Source organism: Alosa sapidissima, chromosome 1 (genome assembly GCF_018492685.1).
Source record: "Alosa sapidissima isolate fAloSap1 chromosome 1, fAloSap1.pri, whole genome shotgun sequence".
Taxonomy (NCBI): domain Eukaryota; kingdom Metazoa; phylum Chordata; class Actinopteri; order Clupeiformes; family Clupeidae; genus Alosa; species Alosa sapidissima.
The window spans coordinates 43,297,822-43,317,011 of NC_055957.1; the positions used below are offsets into that span (position 1 = coordinate 43,297,822).

General features: G+C 45.9%; 1 protein-coding gene across 1 annotated transcript; it reads left to right on the top strand.

The window, feature by feature from the left end:
* The first annotated feature begins 5,736 nt into the window (after window positions 1-5,736).
* On the top strand, window positions 5,737-14,350 carry si:ch211-178n15.1. The gene is made up of 3 exons (XM_042096071.1): window positions 5,737-7,333; window positions 7,949-8,689; window positions 13,079-14,350. The coding sequence occupies exons 1-2, from the start codon at window positions 6,176-6,178 to the stop codon at window positions 8,552-8,554; spliced, it is 1,764 nt and encodes a 587-aa protein (XP_041952005.1). The 5' UTR covers window positions 5,737-6,175; the 3' UTR covers window positions 8,555-8,689; window positions 13,079-14,350.
* The last annotated feature ends 4,840 nt before the right edge of the window (window positions 14,351-19,190 follow it).

Here is a 19,190-nt window from a genome sequence, read left to right on the forward strand (position 1 = left end):
CTGTCATTACCACAGCTTAGTTGCCATTCTCATCAATGTGTGTGTGTGTGTGTGTGTGTGTGTGCAGCCAAATAGGGGGGTGGGTGGTGGTAATCCAATGCAATCAGAAGAATGTTAATGATATAATGTTCTATGCATTGGTCACTGCAGCAACAGTCCTAATCAAAATCAAAATCAAAACAACAACAACATATTATGCAAAAATCATTCTGATAAAGAATATGCCCATTAAAAAAATGTTGAGTTGCATTTCATTATAGCAGTTTGGGATTTGCATAGAAAGAAATAGAGGCTTTACCAATGCATAGAACATTATATCATTAACATTCTTCTGATTGCATTGGATTACCCCCCCCCCCCCCCCCCCCCTCTCCTATTAAGCTATTTCAGACTGACTGGCAATTTGGCTGGCACACACAGATATCAGAAATCACAAATATGAAGGTTTCCATAGAAACATGATTTAATCAAAGTACCCACAGGAACCAGGGTTCAATTCCTGGTCCATGGTTACTTCACACTCCTATCTCTCTCCCACCCATTTTCTCAATCTCTGCAGTCCTGAAGACAAAGGTCACCTTAGACTCTTAACTCTCACTTCATTGCCCTCCCTAAAACATATACCTAAAAACACATGTGAAGTGTGCACAAGAAAAAGTATATGATAGACAAAAGGAGAAAGCGAGAGATAGAGGGAAACAGTGAGAGAGATCCCCATTAGCTGAAAATAGCCTGAACCAAGAGAGAGTCATTTTGTGCATAAAAAGAGTCCAGTCAGAGCCTGTGTAAGACACTATGACTTCCCTTTAGGGGAAGTAGCTGCTTTGTGTCCACAGTCTAAGAACCCTGAGTTCAACCGAGGGGATGATGTCGGAGGACTGTGCAACTGACTGTGGTCAGTCCAGTTGCTTGTAATTACTCTAATACAGTAAGACAGACATTGTGATGAGGCTGAACCTGCATCACATCCGTGTCTGTGGCTGAACTGAAATCTAAAATAGTCTCAGATTAAATGAATGTAGCCTAATAGAAAAAAAAACTATCTGCGTGGCATCCATGCTTAATCGAGAGAGAGAGAAAGAGACAGACGAGAGTGACGCAAATGGCCTCCAGGGAGACCTTTTAGTGTGGGAGAGTGCCGGCATATTGTCATCTATGGACACCATTGAATATCACATACTCTTGCGTCTTCATATAAACAAAGATTTCCCCCTGAGAATGCTTGTCTAAACGCGAATAAAAAAATGAAGACGAGACGCCACTTCTGCGTCTTCTCTTTTCATCGTCACTGTATAAACGTAGCCTCAGTGTTCCTTGCTCTACTAAATAACATACATTTAGTTTTCTTCTCATTTAGAACTAATTTAAGATTAATGAGAGCTTCTTGAAGAACATTAAATGAAAGCTGGGAATTATCAATTGCAAGTTGAGTCAGCGATGCAATACAAAATAGTGTCATCAGCATAAAGGTGGACTTGACAACCATTTAGAGAAGAGACAATGCCATTGATGTAGATGGTGAAGAGAACTGGGCCCAAAATAGACCCTTGTGGAACACCCTTTGTGATTGGCAAAAACTCTGACTTAACATTTCCTGACTTAACACACTGAAACCTCTGGGACAAATAATTACAAAACCATTTACATGCCTTATCATCTAAACCAATATCATGTAATCTTTGTAACAGTAAGGGATGATCAACTCTATCAAATGCTTTTGACAGATCAACAAAAAGGGCAGCACAATGCTTTTTAATGTCTAAGGGCTGAGCTACACCAGGCGCGTAACTGAAGCGTTCCGTTCACGTTGCGTCTGCTGCAACAATTAGCTTCCAGTATAATCAATGGAAGTGGCTACACCAGACGTGACAGTGGGGCGTACGTTCGGAAAAAAAATAGACCATTCATCTAAAATGGATTTTACGTGTCGCGAACGGAACGCTTCAGTTACGCGCCTGGTGTAGCTCATACCTAAGGCAGATATGATGTTATTAGTAACTAATGTGGTAGCTGTGATAGTGCTGTGGTTAGTTCTAAAACCAGATTGTTGTGGATTTAATATGTCATGGCATGAAAGAAATGACTTGAGTTGGTTATTAATCAATGATTCAAAAATCTTTGACAAACAGGGTAATTTGGAGATTGGACGGTAATTATTTAAATCATCTCTATCACCCCCTTTGTGCAAAGATGTCACATGTGCTAGTTTCCATGCACTGGGAAATATGCTCATCACAATGGAAAGATTAAATATATGTGTTATATGCTTTGTGATGATAGGAGCAGATAATTTAAGGAAAAAAGGATCTAAGTTATCTTCTCCAGTAGCACTCCTAGTGTCAATAGTGTGTAATGCCTCAAACACTTCATTTTGAGAGAAAGGTTGAAAAGTAAACTTAGAAAGATGGTTTGTGTACTGCTCACAATTGTCAATTGTCTGGAGGAGTCCCTTTAAACTCTTTATCAAACTAGATGTACCGCAGAGCGGTACAAAATATGACCTCCGCCCAGTCCAGCACATTTTTTCCACAAAAAGAAATCACGCTGAAAGGCCTATATGATTCTAACTGTCTCACTAAATTGCATTATCCACACTCAATTCTCACTGGTATCTGCTAGACAGTACCAAAACATGATTAGTTCATAGATTTCACATGTAAAATTCATTTTATACAACCCCACCTCCATCTTGCCTGTTCATAATTCTGAGAAATTCTTGATTGTTAATTTTCTGCTTTTTAATTTTTAACTAGGTGGCGCTATACATGAAATAAGTGGTAATGGGATGGGTTGACATGCCCCCTTAAGACCAACATACATAAAAAAGGTGGACCTCCTAGGCCCTACGGTTCTCGAGATATTCACAGAAAACTGTCTCCGGCCACCTACAGGCCAGTTGGTGTATAGTAACATAAATTAATTTATTGTGTGGCCCCCCATGAACGAAATTCCACAAAACTTGGCGTGCATACAGAGGGTGTCAGAATGATCCTACACTTCCAATTTCGTGCAGTTTTGACTATGTTAGGTCACAGATACCTTCAATTACAACACCTCATTTTTATGTGTTTTTTGTGTTTAACTAGGTGGCGCTATACATAAAATGAGTGGTTATGGAATGGGTTGACATGGCCCCTTGAGATCAACATACAAAAAAAAAAAGGTCCTCCTAAACCCTACGGTTTTCGAGATATTCACAGAAAACTGTGTCTGCCCTACCCTCCTTTCGGGGGGTCCAGTCCAGCGGGGGGGCTACAGATCAAAACGAAAAACGATGGTTCCATGCTATCCATGTGGGGTTACATGCCCACCAAGTTTCGTGTACCCCGGTCTTTCAGTGTCCCGGGAATCATTGACGGAAATTTGGGCATGCAAAAAAGAAAAAAAAAAGAAAAAAAAAGAAAATCTGACTAAACCTATATGACCGCCGCTTCGCTGCGCGGCGGTCATAATAAATGCCCAGCTTCAACAAAATGTTTATTGAAAGCAAGGGTAATGTCATTTTGTTCAGATACGAGACAGTCATCATATTTGATATGGGTGGGCAAAGAATTAGTCGTTGTGTTTTTGTGTGAGTTTACTGCTTTCCAAAATTGTGCAGGGTTTGATCTGGAGTTTGCTATCAAGTCTAAGTAATAGTTAGATTTAGCTTTCCGCACAGATGATGTGCATTTATTTCTAAATTGTTTAAAAACTAACCAGTCTGATGGGTTTCCAGTTTTTCTAGCTAGTGACCATGTTTCTTTCCTTAAATAAAGCTGATAATTCAGGTGAAAACCAGGGAGCTACTCTATCTTTTACTCTGAATTTTTTGAAAGGTGCATGCTTATCAGTGACTGAAAGGAAGGTTTTTGTGAAGAAATCCAGTGCCAATTCAACATCTGTGATTTCAGAGGTATAATGTAAGTTGCTATGAAAAAGATCGGATAAAAATTCTTGTTCACTAAAATGTTTTAGGTTTCTCTTTGTAACTGTGTGAGATTTGCTCTTGATTATCTTTGTATTTCTTATGCATGCAACAGGGCAATGGTCACTAATACCTAGCTCAAAGACACCACAGGCTACAATTTTGTCAGTCCTATTGGAAAAGATTAGATCAATTAGGGTAGACCTAGAATTTTCCATCCATCTAAATGATTTCACAAGCATGCAGCTCGCTTTCATGCATGTTTGAGGCTCATAGACCTACATGTTAAATAATGTGAAGACTATGGCAAGACTATGGCAATGACCTGCCCCACAAAGGCTATTGTGCATACATGCAAATAACGATTCTTCTCAACTCCTCCTTTTGGTGTAGCGCCATTTGCATGCTATCGTTACAGTACATCACACATGGACCTAACGGCTTGTTGGTTTATGAAATTAGGGCCCTATAGTCTTCAAGTCTACAACAGTTTGAGATGACTCACCAAGACTGTTATCATCACAATTCCACACACACACACACACACACACACACACACACACACACACACAATCCCAATGAGCATAAATACCTTTAGCATCACATTTACATTGTGGAGAAGTGAATAACATACACACAAGTGGCCATTATCTGCCTTATGAGGATTTAAACAACAGATTGCCTTCATTTTTCATTTCTGCTCTATTTGTGAGGATTCTTGAAGGCGAAGGACAGAGCGCTTACTGTCTGCATTCTGGTGCAGGTTTTGGCTCTGTGCTTTGGCACTCAGCTGGCTGTAATATATCAGCTATACGAGGAAGGAAGAGAGGGGGAGAGGGAGCAAGAGAAAGAGAGGGAGAGAGAGGGGAAAAGAAAGGGAGGAAGAGAGAAAGAATGATTGTGTGTGAGTTCTGTGTGTATGTGTGTGTGTGAGAGAGAGAGATGAAGATAGTGAGTGAGAGAGTCTCTCTCTCTCACACACACACACACACACACACACACACACACACACACACACACACACACACACACAGACGCACTGCCCAAACAGTGCAGTATCACCCAGGCACACTCTAAAGTCTCTCAAGCACAGTTACTCACAAGCAGTTGAAGCGAGAGAAGTTATTTTGAAACCCACTCCCCCTCCCGGTCCCACCCCTCCCCTCCTCCTTCCCATGAGGAGTTTGCCTCGCCCCCCTTCACGCCCCTCGTTCTCCTCCTCCTCCTCCTTTCTCCCCGTTCCTCCGGCTCTCTGCTCTCTCACTACCTCCCTCTCTCCCTCCCTCTCTTGCTCACTCGCTCGCTCGCTCATGTTAGGTCCTGCCTGAAACCCCACCTCCTCGTCCGCTGTCTCGGCTGTAGATTCCTGGGCAGTGTTTAATTGAAGAGTGCCAGAGCTTTTGCAAAGGGGAAACAAGAGCTGGGAGCCAACGGACAGAGAAAGAGAGAGAGAATGAGAGCGTGAGAGAGAGAGAGAGAGAAAGAGAGAGAGGGCAGAGAGCCGCACTCAGATGCATACGCAGCCACTCGCCGCGATCCTACACACACCCTGGATCTACCCTCCCGAAGAGAAGTGGAGCGACTTTTTTAGTGGAGAGCGACTCGGCGAGAAAGCCAGAGTTCCTGTTGTGAGGGTCGAGCAGGAAAAGCTGGGAAAAGAAGCGTGAGCACCACGGAAGAGGAGGAAACAGAGCGACAGGAGAGGTAGAGAAGGAAAAGAAGAGGGGAGGAGGGGGCAAGCGAAAAGGAGGGATACTGGGGGGGGGACTTCTGAGGCAGAGAATGAGTGACAAAAAAAGAATGAGTGAGAGGTGGGGAGAGGGGGGAGAGGGGGGAGTGAGAGAGAGGTGGGGGGAGGCCCATAGTAGGAGAACAGGCAACAGGCACTGAGAGAGAGAGAGAGAGAAGTCAGGAAAGTCCAACAACAACGGCAGCAGGGAGCGGGAGAGAAGAAGGGTGGAAAAAAGAAAACAAAAGAAAAGGATAGAAAAAGGAAGAAGGGGGAGGTGAATGTGAGAGGGAGGTTAGAGGGAAGGAGAGAGAGGGGGAAAGAGAGTGAAGGAAAACAAGCAGAAAGAAGGGGGGGGGAGTGGAAGCCGAGGGCTGGATGAGAAAAACAGGCCGTGTGAATGGGCCAGGAGCGCGGGGAGCTGGAGAGAGGAGGAAGCTGCCGCCACCGCCGACGCTGCTACTCCCGCTCCTACTCCTCCTGCTCCTCCTCCTGCCGCTCACCACCTGAGTCAAAGTGACCTGCGGACTCCCACCAGCATGCTCTCCCCCACCTCGGACGTGTCCGCAGCAGCGCGGGGTCCAGGACCCGGCTACGTACTCCGGCGGCCTCCTGCCGCGGCCGATCCGCACTGCTACTGTCACCTCTGCGCCCGCGATAGGCCCTCGGCCACGGCCCCTGCTGCCCTGGCGCCCGAGTTCCACTCCGGGCCCCGCGTGAGGGCCTCGCCGGAGGAAGAGGAGGGAGTAGCCGTGCTGGAGGGGCCCCGTGCCAGACGGCCGTTCCCTTCACAGAGGAGGAGTAGGAGGGGGAGCGGGGAGGGAGGGCCGGAGAGGAACGGCGTCACCGGAGGCCACATCCCGCCCAAGAACACGTCGAGAAGAGTGGACTTTTACCTAGGGCCGGACCACTGCTCTGTGCTGGGGGACCACACGCCAGGCTTCCCGCGGGAGTGGGGCCCATGCTACTCCCCGCCTCCGCGGTGGAACTGGCCGGCGGTGGAGCCGTGCCGGGAGCGCTGCGCCTGCCCGAGGGACGTCTGGCCAGAGTGGGAGAGGACACCTCTGCCCCCGCCACCGCTGCCGCCGCTGCCACGGCCTCCATGCTGCTACTCGCCCGAGAGACAACCCCCCAGCACCAGCCACGTGCCGCACCAGCCGTCAGCGGAGATCAGGGCTCATCCGAGGCACAGGGCGGTCGTCCACGGCGGCCTGGGGGAACCCTGCTGGGAGTGCCTACGAGACCACTACTGGAGGGACGCACACAGGCCTGACCTCATAGCTGTGGAACCTGTGTGCGGGTACAACGTGCAGCATCATCCAGCCCTCAGCCCTGTGCTCTCATACGGCCGCGAGCACCAGAGACTCAGCAGGCAGACGAGCCCTGAGCACGGGAACTTTAACGGGCCCACCCCGGGCCCAAGGACCTTCTTCGCCACCGAGGTTCCCCCGGCAAAGCTACGAGGGTCCTATCAGGAGGAACTCGCTTCCTGTCGGCTTAAGAGCGCGAGCAGGCCTCAGAGGATAGAGCCCGAGCTAGACGGTCGTAAGGAGAAGAAGATGGAGAAGGAGAGTATGTCTGGAGCGGTGGGTCAACACCAGAGTCAGGGGAATGTGCGGGAGCAGATCCGGAGGGTGGTGGGCGACCTGGAGGAGGTGCTAGGAGGCCTGAAGCAGGTTCACCTGGAGATGAAGGAGGTGAGGAGGAGGTGGTGGAGGTGGCTTGATGGTGTTTTAAAGCATTAATGAAAAGCAGCAGTGTTTGAATACATAGACTTTCTCAGTCTTTCACATTTAAAGAAAACTGCGCCATAGCCATAATTTAGCAAAAGTAAATGTAGACTAAAACCTACAAAAGGTAAAGCTAAACGCTGCACTCTAAATACTGTTCTCTCCCATTATTTAGGTTTGTTGGTATGATTACAGGTTCAGGATCAGCCTAATCCGCTTTTTTGGCATTAAGCCAGAGGTTGATCATGCAGGGTTATTTTTCTGTCTGGAGCCAAGGCCCACATCATCCATTTTTAACATGATGACATAGTGAAAAATTCCCATTACAGTCCTATCAGCCTGAGATAGGATTTACATTGACTGCAGGCACATCTTCACCTCTGGCCCAGCCCCAGTAGGAGCAGTGATGTAATTCCCTTGAAACTGCATATTGTAGCTTTAATCTTCAGGATAGAAGTGTTGTACAATATGCCTAACACAGAGATGATGCTTTGTTTATCAACACACACAATCTGGAAAACACTGTACCCCAAAAAAACAGGATTGAGTCTCAGGAATGAGTTTCTTTCTCTTTCTGTTCAGGTTGTGCAGCAAATTGACGTCTTGACCTCTAGCATTGACATCGACGAAGACGAGCCAGGCAGGCGGACTTCCCATGAGCCTGTGCTTCAGCAGCATACTGTCTATCACGAGGTGAAGGCCCTCGTCCACAGGCCGGCAGGCGCTCACAGCTCACAGGAGCAGAAACAGCAGCAGCAGCTGCTGGGCACCAACGGCCACCACACACCTACTACCCCCACCCCCACCTCCAAGCCCTCCACCTGCCACCCTTCTGTCACACGGCGAGGGCACACCACTGCTGGCAACCTGCCCCGGGCCGCGGCCCTGATCCCGGGCCACGAGGCCGCCAAGGACCAGAGTAAAATGAATGGCAGCTGCTTGGCCCCTCGCCCGCCCCGGGACCGGGTCAAAGACGCCCAGAGGCGGCGGATAGAGTTGTCGTCTCCGTCCAGCTCACTGATTGCCAACGGCGCCGCCACCACCTCTGTCAAGGGCCACAAGTCTCCACCCTACCCCAACCACAATGGGCGGGTGGAGACCCTCCACGAGGACTCGGATGTGTCCATGGGCGCCCTGCGGACTACTGCCCATGCAGGGAAGGGCAGGCAGCTCTCCACGGCCATGTGAGGTGGAGGTGGAGTTGGGGGGTCTGTGCAAGGAATGCTCCGGAGATGGAGTCTCCCACCTGGTTGCCATAAACACGACTATGCGGCTTACTTGGAGAGGAATGGCCCAGCCGGCCACGTGTCTGGGCTACTCAGGGTGAGTATAGAGGGAAGGGGCAGTGGCTCCATGGAGGTGCGGGCCATGATTCTGATGAACCGTTAAGATATTTGATCAATAGCTCAATAAAATTGCTACCATGAAATGGGTAGGTAGACGACACAAAACAGGCAAAAAAGGAATTTGACTTAACATGTACTAGAGTAGAATCCCGAACGGGACCTTTAACTGGGCAGGAGTTAAACTAATCTGCTGTGCTAAAATAATAGGATGTTGTGTTCTCATTACTCTCAGGCCAGGAACATTAAGTTTCAAATCCTCTTACGTACTTCCACAGAGAAAGGGGGAATGTTGCAATCTTATCTCTGATGAGCTTTTAAATACATGTTGTGACCCACAGAAATTACTTATCGGAGGTTTCTTGTGCAATTGTACTCTCTCCTCATTGAGAAACAAGCACTCTAAAAGTTGGACAAAAGGATGTTTCCCAACTTGGTATGGAAGTTTTTCCCTTAGCGAAGCTATTCAAAACACATTTCACTTCAGGACTTTTTCAGTCACTCTTCATTTGTCAGATCAGATGTGCCCTGCATTGATGTGCGACTCCTCTCGTGGTAAGTTAGTCATGCATAGTCCAGACCCTGGGGATTCCCCTCTCCTCAGCTCCAGCGACAGAGACAGAGAAACAGAGAGAGAGAGAGGAGAGAGAGAGAGAGAGAGAGAGAGAGAGAGAGCCTTGTCTCTCTGGACCCCATATGGCCCTGATTGGGCATCCACTGAGCCAGATGCGGGCCAGCTGTGGCCCTGATCCCTCACTGTTCCCTGGGAGCAGCAGCCCCAGATCTCACTAGCGCTGGAGATGAGTAGCATCTGATGAGCGCTAATCAGATTAAGGCTGGAATGAGGGCCCGCAGGAGCCTGGGTATCCTCCACAATGCCCCTTATTGACTAGACCTGCTGGGGAGGAGGGGGTCCTGGCGGTGGGAGCCTTGATTGTGATCACACATGTTATGCTATGTTCGGTACACATCTCATGACACAAATGAACAGCCAAGTCACTGTGCTGTAGGTTGTGCCACTCCTGTCCTGATAGAAAGCGACTCTGGGCCTGAACTAATCCAGAACTGGTGTCTCTAATGCTCCAGTCAGATCATTTATCCTGCCAGTATGCAGTCAGTCTGTCAGTCTTCCACATGTTGACGCTCACACACCACAATGCCATTATGTGTCATTATGGCCATGAAAGTGAAATGTAGTCAAATGCCTGTGTGCTGATGTCATTAACTATACAGTTTATGTGTCTAATCATTGAGGGATAGGCGTCCATGTAAATAGCAATTTGCCCTATGTCAGCATCTCATTTGGTTTGCATAACTGTGCACATTGGCTAGATTAGTAAACACCAGAGGGAAAACTCCTGAACTTATGTGTTTCCCTGAAATAGTGTTGTTGCAACAGTGGCAGTTTTGACCGAGGTTTGTGTGGGTGTGAGGGTATGTGTTTGGCCTGAAAGGGAGGGAGCAGCCACATATGTTACAATAACAGGTCCTGTTTCAAAATACCAAAACACAACATCTCTGCTCATTCAATGCGTTTTCTGGGAAGCTGTAAAGTGGGGTGGGGATGAATCATGTTTCTGGGAATCGTTTTGTAAATGTGCAAAAGTGCTCTGGCTGAAGGTATTGTGCTCCAACACAGCACCCTGTTACGACACTCACCATGGATAGAAGCATTTTCAAGAACAAGTCCCATGACTCACACACTCTCTTAGTCACCATCAAGATGTTAGGAGTCCAGTGTGTTTGTATCTAATCTGTGTCTATCTGAGATTATCTTCCGATTATGATTCACATGTGTTGTCGAGTGAGTTTTACTTTTTAATACAAATAAATAAACAGAGCAAACTGTCAGAACAAGGATTCAGAGTGCAACTGGTGCAACAATAGCCTCTCCTTCCTTTTGTGGTGGGGGTTCTGTGTGTGCGCCCAGGTTGAATGGCCCTCTAGTGAAGACTATGTGGAAGTGCAGTCTATTTTTCTTGCCGGGGCCAAGTGCTCAGTATGGTTTTAATTATAAACCTCTCGGCGGAATGCCAGACTGAACAAGGCCAGCTCATATTGTATTTGTAATGGTCGCATAAAAACATAAGCACTCTCGCTGATTATTTCAGGAGCAGAGGAAGGGAAACTGCATCAGACAGATTGAGCGTTTTTAACAAAGACCGAGAGAGAGAGAGAGAGAGAGGGAGAGAGAGGGAAAGATGGAAAGACAACAACAATTAGGACTGATTCTGAAGTGATTCTTAACTGCACCAACAAGCTCAGAGCCTTTATCAGCCTCACAGCCAGAGAGTGTTTTGGACGTCGGCCATGTTTACACATTAATCTCCTGTGTTGCGGATGGGTAGGGTGCTGTGATGACCGCGATGGCGGCCGAGGCCAGTGCTCGCCTGGTGGCCAACTGGTAACCACAGTGACGGGTTAATTACTACACGCTGCACCACTCGTTAGGCAGGCGCCAGCCAGATTCATTGAGAGTTCCCACACAATGACACCCATATCCGTCATTGGGCTGGGCCAAGCAAACGACAGATGGAAGAAAGGAGAGGAGGAAGGAAGGAAGGAAGGAAGAAGGAAGAGGAGGGGGAGGGAGGCAGAGAGAGAGAGGAAGCGTTCTGAGAATTTGGAGGGGTGGGATAGAGTGCCTGTGGCTTTTTTGGATTTGAGGTACGAGCATTGTTCAGATATTTGACCTGTTGCTTCGTTGCCATTTGGACTCTTCCATATACAAGTGGACTGGAAGAATGTGATTGTTCGGCAATACACTCTGAAAATGAGTCTGAGTGCTTTTTTGATGAGTTATTAAGGGGAGTAGCCACGTGAGGGGGTGGGCTGGGTTGTTTGATCCCCTCCCTAAGTCTGTGGATTCCTTCAAAGTCCCAAACTGTCAAAAGGCCTCTCATATCTTCTTGTGCATAATATAAATGGCTACTTTTGGGGGGTAATGTCCCATCCCCCAAGCAAGCTGTCTCTGGCCTCAGGTTAACAATGCGTTAGGGATAGGGGGCAATGTGTGTGTGTGTGTGTGTGTGTGTGTGTGTGTGTGTGTGTGTGTGTGTGTGTGTGTGTCTGTGTCTGTGTCTGTGTCTGTGTGTGTGTGTGGGGTATGGTGGGGTCAAGGGGTCATTCAAGAGTGCCACTCTAGTTTGGGCACCAAACACACTCCAACTCAGCTGTTGTAAACAATCACAGTATCTTCTGTCTGAAAAACATACATGTGATAAAAACTGATGGCATTGGTGCAAGAACCACAGGAAATTACTGCTGAGCCTTTTGTCAGCCTCACTTAAGCTGACTCCTCTGTAGCATAACCAGGTGCACCAATAAAACGCCCTCTCTGAGAGACATCTGCCAGATGTAAGATCTGCTCTCTTCCCAAGCAGTCACATTCAATCCAGCTGATATGGTGCAAGTTTACATTGACTGATTTCACAGGTTTTTACCAAAAAACATTTTATAAGATGTGCTTTCTAAAAGTCCAAGTGTATGTTTAAGCCTAAGTATAAGTATATGTATTCTGAAAAATCCTTCATAGGAACATGGTCAAAAAGGCATTATATGAATAAAAGCTATATGAAAAAAGACATTATATGAATAAAAGGCATTATATGGATATGAATCCAGTCTGGGGACTTTTCTGCACTGTTTATACTAGCACAGTAGGCTTCAGAATACATATACTGTGCTTACACTTACATACACTTGGACTTTTACAAAGCACATCTTCACACATGCTCATTTCATTCAATCCGTGATTAAATCTCAGTGGAGGCAAATAATTGGTATGATATCATATATGTACTGTACTGTACTTTATTTTAAATTAGAGAAATCTTTCTCAATTCTCAATTGAGAATTGGTTTAGGTGTCTGGCAGGCTATACACCATAACTTGTATCAGTTATAACTTAGTCCAAGAGCAATGTACTTTTCCCAGAGCAATTTCTCAAAAACTAAGATTCACTCTGTGCCCTCAACATAATCACTTACAGACTATCTCCAGGGTCATGCAAGAGGCATGTGATAGAAAGCTTTAATTTAAACCCACTTACACAGGTACTGCACATATTACAGGAACCTCTACTGTTAGTTATAGAGGTGGAAATAATAAACTGTTTTATTCTAATAAAAAAATATTAATTTATTATTTATATAAATATATATTTTTATGTATTTATTTTGTATTTATGGCACATTTTAGAATAGGTGCTAGTAAGTCATTGTTCCTGCTACACTTCTCATAATCCTCCTATCACTAAGACGTGTACACTGCTGTAATATAATAAGAATCACCATTACTAGAGCAAATGTGAACACTGCTCCAAAGGCAGAGCTATGCTTACTGCTGGAAAATGTCTGTTTTGTAACAGGTATTGAAGCCAAAGAGGGGGAGAGAGTGGGAGACGTGAAGAGAGACGGGCTGGGGGAGTGCTGAGTGCTGGAGGAGGCACGCAGCCTGAAGGGGGAGGCATTTCCAAAGGAATGGAACACTCCGGAACATCCTGCAATGCGCTGGCAGACTCCAACTCTCCCCAGTGTTCATTCAGTCAAGCTCAACTACAACTCCTCAAGGGGACACTTACTGAGCACAGGCGCTTGTCCTGTGTGTGTGTGTGTGTGTGTGTGTGTGTGTGTTCTTTGTACGTTTCTGTGCCATGCTGTGTGTGTGTGTGTGTGTGTGTGTGTGTGTTTCAGAGAGTTGTGTATGTCTGTGATACATGCATATGTGTGTGTGTATGTGTGTCCACACACATTTCTAGTTACCTCAGACTGAGGATGGACATGCAAATATTACCAAAGAAACATCTGAGAACTCTCTGAGTTTCAGGATTTGAAAAAGAAAACAAATCCTCTCTTAGGCACAAAGTAATCCTGTATTGATGAAAAAGTGTCTGTATTTTTGCTGCTCTGATATTTTCAAATAAGCTCTGCTATGCTTGGCCAGTGACCTCCTGGCTAATGTCACCTTATCTGGTGTGAGCACACGCCTCAAACTTCACTCTTCTGAGGGGATATATAAACTGTGAGGAATGGCGATAATCTCTCCACTTTTGGATTGGTGTTTTCATACAAAAGCTATTACACAAATAATGTGTTGGAACTGTAGCCAAAGCACTTAATCCTGAGATAAAAGAGTTGTAACTGGTCTTCCTGTTGTTTCAGTGTCTCACTCAATTCTAATTGCCACCAGGCGAGGGCACTGTTGCACCCACCAGGAGCCAAACTCAGCAATCCTGGACAAATGTGTCTGCGGGTCTATATTGTTCTTGGGGGGGAAAAGACAGAGATGTCAAAGTGGAACAGTTAAGATAAGATTTAGTGGTCTGAGAGGAGTAATTTAATGCTTAAGACAATTACATGAATAAACTTCACTCTCAGATTTCAGTATCTACTTCTAAAGACACAGCAGAAAAGAGTTAGTCAGAGCAAAGACAAAGAATTCATTTGAGGGGGAAAAAAGGATTTTGTTTTCTTGGAAGTGAGTCTTTTAATAGCTTCAAGATGAAGACAGGATGCAGTCTGCCCTGATGCATTTTCCACACTCCAGCTCAAACACTCCAAATCAGCCGCTCTTCCTGTGATTTCATTAAAATATATTTCCATCTCTGAAACATTTCATAAATAAAACATTGATTGCATTAGTTTATTAAAACATTATTGGTTCTAATTTATCTAGGAATTCACTTGTCATTCAGTGCATGTGGCTGCTCTGAATAGCAAGCAGATTCACAGAGAGAGGTTCAATGTGCTTCTCACTCCCTTGCCGTCAGGATTGCTCATATGTATCCCAGAGTTGCCCCCCACTTCATCCCCTGCCCCACTGCTCACCATCATGCCTCTGGCCCCTGTGCTGGCAGTGTCTGTGTCTCTGTTTATTTAAGTCTTGTCTGAGATATTCCCCACTGCTCTCTCAGCAGCCCCCCAGCCCGCTGCCCCTAACACACACACACACACACACACACACACACACACACACACACACACACACACACACACACACACACACATAAACACACATCCACACACACACACACACACACATATATACGCAAACGCACACCCACACAGACACACACACACACACACACACACATATACGCAAACACATACCCACACAGACACACACACACAGACACACAATGTCAAAAACCTGTAAAAAAAGGTTTTAATGGTACGGTAAGTCTACCTCTATCTGGAACCAAGCGTTTTGGAACCAAATTCTTCATATGTCAATTATATTACAAGGGCCATTCTCCCCAGAGCAACTCAGGGTTAAGAGCCTTGCTCAAGGGCACAACAGTGAAAGCCAGGAATTGAACCCACAACTTTTCAGGCTACTGAATGTTAGCCCAGCTCCTTAGCCACTTTGCTACCACCACCCCATCTAGAACCACATGGCCATCTTGACATACTGAGGGGCAGTGTAAGATGTTGATTGTAAGCTTTTGAAATGTGTATGCTCTAAGAAAACGTACTCTAAGATGCCCTGAGAAAACTTAATTATTCTGGCTCCAAACTATGACTCAAGTATAGTAAAGTAAGGTGAATTAATATACTTCTGAAGAGATGAGTGAGCGGCAACAGTTCTGCCTCTGCACAGGACTTTTGACAGAGAAATGTCTTCTCTTTGTGAGATGATAGCTGCTATAGCCTCAATACTTGGCATGCAAGCTGCAAATTCTCTTTTACAGCATTTTACTGTCTACTGTCTAAGTCTAGATGACCAGCTAGCTTAGCAGCTATAGCCTGAAGTCCCAGATCACACGTATCCAGGCCATGGTCAAAGACTAACAGGCAACGTGGAGAACAGCTTCTAGCAAGCTGCTAACCATCTTAGCCAAGGCCAAGTCCACCGCGCTGAGGTCTACCTTTGACCTTTATTTAAACAAAATGACTTACAAGCCAACACTTTTACACAGCATTGGGAGAGACGCTACAGATGAAAGATATGCAGAGTGTCTCACCTAAACCTGTGAAGCATGATGAATTCCAGAATATTGTAGTTGTGCATATTTCTTTGACAGAACCTTCTCATTGCCAAGACGTTAGTGTTATAAAACCAATGCAATTATTAACATATGTCAATTGACAGAAAGTGTCATTGAGTTGTAGACTGAATGAGGTATTATACAATAGCCAATGTCAATGTTATGTTGAAGCAATTTACTGTAATTCTACTGTCAACATTTCAACCTAAACTAATATTTTAATTAGCATGTATGTCTAAGCAGCATAACTCTACTCAATTCTACTGTATTTATTAAGTTAATGACTTTACTGGACTGGAACTCTGGCCCTGAAAGTTGAGCATGTCTGAAAAGCACTGGCCAAAGAGTGACTCATATGTTACAGTTAGCTGCCAGTGACAAAACTCTGGATTTGGTTACGGCAGACAGTACGGTTCACAGTGCTGTTGTGGTAACAGAAATTAAGTGTTCTTGTGTTACCATAGTGCTCTGAGAATTCGTCCTGGCCAACCAAGGTGCTAATAACTCCAAGGTCACGGGTTCGATACCAGAGGAACACTCAACCTGAATAGAAAAACATACCCTAATTTTTCTGTAAGTCAGTTTAAAGGGTTGTGCTAAAATATGTAACAACATGTATGTAGACATGGCACCACGATTACCCCAAATGACTGAATGTAAGGGTTGGAGTTGGCACACAGCCTGCGTTTCTGTTTATCGACTGGTACAGAGTGCGGTGGCAACAAGGTGAGATAGACAGCATACAGATTATTAAAATGCACAGTATGACCGCACTATTACGCAGACTCAAAGCGTTCGTTTAGTCTGTGAATAAGAAAATATGCCTGGGCTGGATGCCAGGCTTCACTGTGAGTCAGGAAGTCGGGGAGTTGGGGTGGCACCCAGCACGACCCCAATGCCCCTGCCTCTCTCTCTCTCTCTCTCTCTCTCTCTCTCTCTCTCTCTCTCTTTCTTTCCCCGGTCATCCTTGTCTGTCTCTGTGTTCTCCTGTGTTCAGACAGACAGATTGCTCTGTGCAGCTGCCCCACCCTTAGTAAAGGCGAGAACAAGTGGTGATGGTATGTCAGACAGAAACAGAACCAAAAACAACACAAAACTCTTATTTTAACAAGTACAACATACACCCGTCCCACCCTGTTCTCTTACTCTCTCCTCTCTCTCTCTCTCTCTCTCTCTCTCACTACCACTCTCTCTCTATACATGTGTGTGTACCACCCTTCCAAAAACACAGAGGATTCTACTACTTTTTTACTATCTCTCTCTCTCTCCCTCCCTCTCTTTCTCTGTCCTTACAGCTCTTCCCCTCTCTCAGTCCTCTTTGTCTCTATCTCCCTCCTTCTCCTTCTACCCCCCCCCCCCACACACACACACGCACACCGCTCAGTGCCATAACCTCTCCACAGTTTGGCTAAGAATAGGTGCGTGTTTCTTACCCGAGAAGAGAGGATGTGGGTAGACGGTTGTTTGTTATGGAGGGAGGGAGGAGAGAGGTGGAGTAGAGGGAGGAGAGAGGTGGAGTAGAGGGAGGAGAGAGGTGGAGTAGAGGGAGGAGAGAGGTGGAGTAGAGGGAGGGAAAAATACCGAGATCCAGGTTCTGAGCTCCCCTCCACCCCTCCCCTCCACCCCTCCCCTCCACCCCTCCCCTCCACCCGTCATCTCCACCACCCCACCCCCGACCGCTCCCTTGTTGAATGACAAGGGTGTGCTAAGAGTTACACTGACAGCCTATGCAGAAGCCCCTCTAAACATGGGCCTTCTTGGATCAATCCACAAAGAACAGACAGGCCTGCCACCACCCCCCTACACACACACACAAACACACACACACACACACACACACACACACACACACACACACACAAACCTCCACCTCCCCACACCCAAAGCACAAGGTAAAAGTTGTTTATGTGTTTTAATGTCCCAGTGATTTTTGCCGGAAAAGTACTCATTAGGATTTACCTGGTGCTCTCGCCAAGAATTTACCCCAAATAAACAAAATAAACACACAAACACGTCACAAAGGCAGGAACATTGAAAGGCGCACACACACACACACACACACACACACACACACACACACACACACACACACACACACACACACACACACAGACACAGAGACACAAACACAGACACAGACACACACACACACACACACACACACACACACACACACACACACAGACACCCCCCCCCCCCACACACACACACACCCATACACACAACCACAAACACACACAAAACTCCAATTAAGTTGATGGATGTTTGGTAGTGCCTGGACACAAATAGCCATTATGACAGTCAGTCATAGCTGTAGTCTGCTCCATAGAGCGAAGGGAGAAGGCAATGGCATATGTGTTTTCTCCAGCTGATGTCATTCTCACCTACACTAAATATTCTCACTCTGTCATGCGAGTGACAGGGAAAAGCAGGTAAATATCCTTCCTGGGCTGGAGCTTGTGACCGCCGCCCAGGCCCCGGCCAATCTTCGCCATCCCCCGACAGCGCATCAGCGGCCACATCAGAGTGCCCGCCACGCACACCGCCCAGGAAGCTGCGCGCCACGATTTACGACACGGGCAAGAGAGTGGCGCACACATATTTGTCTGCCTTGTGCAAAAGCACCCGATTTGTGGATCAAATGGAGCACAAGAAAGTCAAAAGCTGAAATGATGATCAGCCATTTCTTCCATTTATTACTGTAATATACTGAATGTGAGGCTTTGTACAGACTGCAAAAGCAAATTTCTCAACAATATACTCCTGGACTATCGATCTATCTATTGCGCATCTTTCACTGACAATGCAATTGTAAATAAGGGGAAGAAAAAAGACTTAGAAGAAAAGGTTGTTTGCATGAGCAATCCTTAAAACGGACATAATCATCTGTACAATGAACAGTAAGCAACTTGTTACATCAGAGTAGTTACAGTTACTAAGGTGTGACCATGTGAACTGAGATGCACACTTCATACTCCCATCAATGGATTATTTGAGTGCATAATACTGACTTTTTTGTTTTGTTATTTTCTATTAAATAACAACAGAATTATTTAGAATATTGCATGTATTATCTGTTTAGCTCAAGAATATAACATATTTCTCACAAGAATACAATGTGTTTTTGTTTCCCAAAGTTTATAACCACTGTGGCTTTTCATGGTAACTCAGACCTACATATATCAGGGCCTGAAGTTAATCCCCATTCTGTTATAATAAAAGTTACAGTAGCTTACACAGCTACTTGAACCATAAAGCAATGCATGGACCATGCCCAGGAAAAGCTCAGGCCACAGCCACAGGCTCTGCTGTTTATACATACTCAGTAGATTTGATTTCTCACACGGAGGCAGTGTTTATACTGCTCTGTATGCTACGCAAACTGTCTGTGAATGTTAAAACTGTACCAAACATCAGCAGAGGTGTCTTTGCGGTGATTTATGGAGCCATTTATCTGTAGAGGTGTATGTAATGGTGCAGGCTGGCCTTTATA

Bases quoted from the DNA above. Each gene is read 5' to 3' on its own strand.
- si:ch211-178n15.1 (XM_042096071.1), top strand. From the start codon at position 6,176: ATGCTCTCCCCCACCTCGGACGTGTCCGCAGCAGCGCGGGGTCCAGGA. The intron at 7,334-7,948 runs GTGAGGAGGAGG...CTTTCTGTTCAG, and splicing joins TTCACCTGGAGATGAAGGAG to GTTGTGCAGCAAATTGACGT.